The sequence below is a fragment of the Stegostoma tigrinum genome, chromosome 2, assembly GCF_030684315.1.
Source record: "Stegostoma tigrinum isolate sSteTig4 chromosome 2, sSteTig4.hap1, whole genome shotgun sequence".
Classification (NCBI taxonomy): Eukaryota; Metazoa; Chordata; class Chondrichthyes; order Orectolobiformes; family Stegostomatidae; genus Stegostoma; species Stegostoma tigrinum.
Genome location: NC_081355.1, coordinates 21,821,101 through 21,827,100, shown reverse-complemented (window position 1 = coordinate 21,827,100; position 6,000 = coordinate 21,821,101). Strand labels below are relative to the sequence as shown.

The 6,000-nt window shown below is 36.9% G+C and overlaps 1 protein-coding gene across 11 annotated transcripts in view; it reads right to left on the bottom strand.

Moving 5' to 3' along the window:
- Positions 1-1,479: 1,479 nt before the first annotated feature.
- mettl6 (methyltransferase 6, methylcytidine) overlaps positions 1,480-6,000 on the bottom strand; it is a 15,953-nt gene continuing 11,432 nt past the window's right edge. For all 11 annotated transcript variants that reach the window (XM_048557761.2, XM_048557740.2, XM_048557734.2 and 8 more), the window contains one exon: positions 1,480-2,172. In XM_048557761.2, the coding sequence (XP_048413718.1) occupies positions 2,018-2,172 (155 nt within the window). In that variant the 3' untranslated portion in view covers positions 1,480-2,017. The remainder of the gene's footprint in view (positions 2,173-6,000) is intronic.

Here is a 6,000-nt window from a genome sequence, read left to right as displayed (position 1 = left end):
TCCAAAATGAATCACTTCACACTTTTCTGGGTTGAATTCCATCTGCAACTTCTTTGCCCTGCTCTGCATCCTGTCAGTGTCCCATTGCAGCCTCCAACAGCCCTCCATGCTAGCCACAACTCCACCAACCTTTGTGTCATCGGCAAACTTACTAACTCACCCTTCCACTTCCTCATCCAAGTAATTTATAAAGCTCACTAAGAGCAGAGGTCTCAGAACAGATCCCTGCAGAACATCACTGGATACCGAGCTCCAGGTTGAATACTTTCCATCTACTACCACCCTCAGTCTTCTTTTGGACAGCTAGTTTTGTATCCAGACAGCCAAATTTCCCCGAATCCCATACCTCCTTACTTTCTGAATGAGCCTACCATGGGGAATCTTATCAAATGTCTTGTTAAAATCCATATACACTACAGCAATTCATTCTCACCAGTCCTTTGGTTACTAGGTATTTCTGGGAAGTTTATTTGTATCTTACTTCAAGACAGACAGTAGTTTTCTGACATCTAAAGGATGCAGTGCAGCAACCCACCAACTCTTCGACAGCTGTGCCAAATCCTCAGCTTCTATTGCCTAGGAAAGCATGATGCATGGGAACATCAAAACCCTCAAGCTCTCAACGAAGTCACAGAATATTCTGGCTTGGAATTATATCACTCTTTCTTCATTAATGAGCTAAGATAATGGAACTCCCTCCCTAGCATCATCTTGGATGCACCAATATCACATGGCCTGCAAGAGTTCAAAAAAATGGGTGACTACCAACATCTCAAGGATGGTTAAAAATGAACAATAAATGTTGGACTTAACATTGACACACAGTTGTCAATGAACAAAAAATAAGCTTACAATTACGTAGAGCCTACTGATGAATACAATTCCTTCTCTCTGCATGGAATAACAACTGAAACCCCTGGTCATTCTCGAGATGTAGTTTTTCTTCATCTGTGTAAAAGGGTGGAGTTGGAGATAAAGGTAATTGTGACAGCTGACTGTTAGAAACAATGAAAGATGGAGAAATGACATTGTAACATAAGGAGTAACACACCACGTTAATCCAGTTAACTGAAATCCAACTCTGCATTTGAACAACCAAAGAACAGAGTTCTGAGTGATGCTGTCTGCTTAATCATTTACAGAATTCTACTTTCTTTTCCAACGCTGTTTAATTCAGGTAAAGCAATATTTACACCAGGTTAACTGGTACTATATAACTTAAAATGCATGCGTGCACAGATGCAGTGAAACTCATTAGTCCGCCTAAAAATAACACAATTGAATGCAAATTTTTAGGCAGATTGAAGTGTACAGGTACTAGACATTATAAATTGAAAAATAATATAGAAAATCTATAAACCAGTAACCTGTAAATTCAAAAACATCCAGAAGTTACTAGTAATGTTCAGAAATATTTCAGACTCCAGATGTCTGTTTAAAAACAGTATTTTATTAAAATGAACAGCAAATTTCAAGAGTTTATAAAACTTCCATTATCACATACCTTATAAAATGTTAAATAGTTTAGAAAAGATGTAGCACTTCCAAAAATTCCAATCAGACATCATGCAATACAATAATTTTGTGTTTTATTTGCAAATGTAAGAGATCTCTAATTTTAATTCATGTGTTCTCTGGCCTGCTTGGGCTCAAGTGAAATTTTTCGCACATCGTCTGTTCATATGTATTTAAATCAGTGCTGCTCAGTCAGTCATCAACAAGACCACAAGAGTAACCCTGGAGCTCCTCTCCCTTCCAACTTTCCTGCACCTCTGTAGTGATATATTGAGCCTCCACTCAACAATTCTCACCCAGGCAGCAGAATAGCTGAGATCACCAACTCATCCCTTACTCCTACCTCAGATTTTTAAGACTCTTTTCATGTCGCAATCTTGGCGGAGTGCCAGGAGTTGGTTCCTCCGCCTGCACTTTCTGCTGGGTTCCAAGTACAAGATGGAAGTGTCAAACATTATAACTTAACTTCAAAAAAAGAGAGCAGCAGTAACTGTTCAACAGGTTAATTGTATCGATTTCTCTCTGGCTTCTTAAACTTGCATTGAAGAAAAACTCTTGGAACACAAAGACCTTCCTTCTTATTAACAGTTTCACGGAACACATATTCATTCACAAGCACTTCATATTCAGCAGCCGCCAGGAGCTGTGCCATGTATTCTACAATAAAAATACAGAAAATGAGGAAAAGGTTTTTAAATAGAGACAGAAACAAACTTCCACAGGAATGCAACTTGCCAGCTCCAGCATTAAACGATTAATAATTTTCTATATTGTATGGACATCCCTGTAAATAAATGTTTTTCTATGTCAAGGATCGTCAAATCTATTAGAATGGTAAAAGCAAACACTACAAATGTTGGAAATCTGCAACAAAAACAAAGTCCTTGACGTACTCAGGAGGTCCTGCAGCAATGGTGGAGACAAAAACATTTTGTGTTGAAAATGACTTAAGAACTGAAGAAAGGTAGAAATGCGAGTGGTTTAATGCTGCTAAAATGCAGAAAAAGTTAAGATTCACCTAGAATCTGGGATAATCTGTAAGTTAAAGATGTCAGCATAGATTTATTTTGACTATAATTTACTTATGCAACTGCAAAAAGCACAGAATGGATTGTTTTACTAAACAGAAGATTCAATCTTAAAGTCATGGTTGCTATAGTGTCTTATCAAAAATCAATTTGAATTATTTGAAATACTTTTGTCTTAATTGGATTACAGCTTTAAAAAATTTGTTTTAAAGTTGTGTTCTTAGTGTAAATCAATTTGTGCATTTACAAAGCATTATGTCTATATCAATGTAAGCAATGTTGATTAAGGCATAAAATTACAAAGATATACTAATAAATTAAGGAAATAGACAAAACTGGCAAATGTATTTCAATTAAGGAAAATTATAAGTCATTCACATTGGACCTAACGGATAGGACAGAGTGCTTTCTGACTATCAAAAAATTCCTAGGAGTCTACATACGTTGGTAATTAATAACATTACTGATCAATTTACCAGATAAACAGTAATAAAAGGGAGTCCATTGGAAGCAATCGCCACACAACCACTAGTGTCAGTCTGATAAAATCATACCCTGTCTGATTTTAAAACTCACCAGCATATTGACCTGATATAGTAACAGCCAAAGAGGCTACATAATATATCACAGGAGGGATCTGCACTCTATTTTGTATCAATTAAGGAGTCACTTAGCTGATATTAAAGAATTTAGCATCATAAGAATGACCCCACCTGATGTGGGTTATTCCTCTGTCTCAGAACACATGGGTTACTCCTCTCCATCTCAGAACATGTCAAAAGTATACAAACATGGAGTGGACAGGTTCTATCCATTTCTCAGGTGATTGATATGTTACAGGTATTACTGGTACCGATGTGTCAGGATATTCTGCATCACCTAGGCTTCTAATTTGATTTGTGCCCAAATAAATCCTGTCCACATAAAATGAAAGGTTTCAATGGGCATCTTCCATCTAAATAATGATTCATGAGAAATAATGTAAATTGATTGTATGGGTCCACTGTGCACAGCAAAAAACAAACAAACACAACAATGGCATCAGTTTATCTCCATTGTTATTGATAACAGTTATCCTTTAGGTAAAGTTTCAAGCCTGTGAAAATAATCTTACTATAGCAAAGATTTAGTGGGAGCAAAGTTCTATTGATAGCGTTTTCCAAAAAAGGCTACCAATGGCTCACATTTTACAGCAAAGATGTTACAAGAGGCCATAGACATAGGAGCAGAAATAGGCCATTTGTCCGAGCAACTCGACTCAGATTTAAGGAAATAAAGGTTATTTCAAAGACATAGGGAGGCCACAGGGGAACCTGAATACAAAGGTGAGGACTTTATGAGCAAGATACTATTTAAACCAGAAGTTAATGTAGGTCAACAAGTATAGAAAAGATGGGTGAATACGATCTTGGCATGGGCAAGCAGAGTTTTGAAATAACATGAAGCTTACAGAGGTTATAATCTGGAAGCCTGGCTAGTGTGTATTGGAACAGTCAAATCTAGAGGTAATAAACGTGCATTTGAGGATTTCAGCAGCAGACGACCTAAAGCAGCGGTGTAGTCAGGTGATGTTTCAACAAGGTGGTCTTAACGAGCAAAGCTTCAAAATGGTACGCAAAGAAAGGGATGGAGTCACTAAAGGATGGAGTTTTTTTTAGTGTGGCCTAAAACATAATGCTAACATTTCTTCCAAAATTTTATTGACAGGAAATTCTGCTCATCCAATGGTGGATGTCAGACCAGCAGTTTGATAATTTAGAGACAATGAAGCTATTGAGGAAGGTGGTGGTGAGCTAGAGCTGGATACTGTTAATACATGTGAAAATTCTCTTCATGCTTTAGATGATGTTCATGATGGCACAGCATGTAGGTTTGAAATAGAAGAAAGCCAAGGATTAATCCTTGGAGACCAGAGGCAATTGTGTGGGACATGGAAAAGAAAAGCCATTGCAAGTGATTTTCTGTTATGATTAGGAGGATACAGTGCAACCATACAAACAACTCCACCCAGCTGGAGGAGTACGAAGTGATGACAGAGAAGAATGGTGTGGTCAAGCATACAAAGTTTGCAGACAGATTGAAGAGGATGAGAAAAGAAAGTTTAACTTTGTCACTGTCGTATACTGAGTTCATTTGTAACTTTTGATAAAGAATGCTTTTGGCAGGGGTGGAAACCTGATTTGAGGGAATCAGACATACAATGAAAGACAGGCATGAATTTTTAAGATCACCACAAATTCAAGCACTCTGAAAAGGAAAAGGGAAAGGATGGTGGATTTCAAGGATGGCGGGGAAGTGTTGGAAGAGTGATGCTTGAAGGTTTGAAGAGGACAAAGATCTGTTAACAATATTAAAATACATTGTAACATGTGAAGAAAATACTTCAAAACATAATAAGAGGAAATTGAGTGGTCAAAGAAGCAAAAGTGCATTCATGGATAAAATTCAAAATATCAAGGCTAGAAGTAGTTAAATCAAGCAATATCTGTTGTCAAATAGTGCCAGTTGTGTTAAAAATGAACTTGAATGTATTAACGGGATTATGTGAAGAAAGTTATTAATAATTAAGAACCAAAATGGTAGGAACATCAATTGCACATGTTTCCAAGTGAAATGACCCAAAACAGTGAGAAGACAGCGGTACTGCAGCATGATTATAATGTGACCCAGCCATAATTGAGACTTCCCTGAAAATGTGCAAAATTGCTTGATTTTTCTCATTGGACACTAAATAGCACCATTCCTTGAAATGGAGCTGAAATCCATGAACACTGAACAAGAAATTCACAAAAATGTTACGACGCACATTTTACAAGACAATAAGCAAACACAACAGACAAACCAAGAAATCTTGAAGGTGGATGTGGTGACTTATATCGAATTATACCCATGGTTTAGGTTACTTTGGATGGCACCTATGATTGCACAAGTGACAGCACCCGTGATTCTAATCACTGTGTTATACTGTATGAGAAGATTAATGAAGGAATATAGAAGACAAAAGATTTAGATAGCAAAGACACTGAGGAAGTAAATTAAAATGTAAAGAAGAATACAATATACTTCATTACAAAAAAGGATGAAGCATGTTGATACATAAGATTGGAAAATCGGGAGAGAGAGAGATTGCAGGTTAAAGGTTAGCCAGGAAACAAGATGAAACCAGTACTGTCAGCTACAATGTTCAAGGTTGACAAAGTTGCAACAACAGAAAAGTTGTCGAGGTATAGCAAATTATCAGTGCAGATAAGCACATACTGAATTTCACTTAGAATTAAGAAAGGCACCACCGTATCAGGCATTATGTGGTAAAAGAAGCAATCAATCATTATCACTGATACAATTTTATTTTCCTGTATGGCAGTGCAAAGTTAATGTTTTATACTGCTCCAATGTAACAGCTATTGAACACAATATGTCATTCAGTAAGTAAATGTGTGTACCATGGAAAACTACA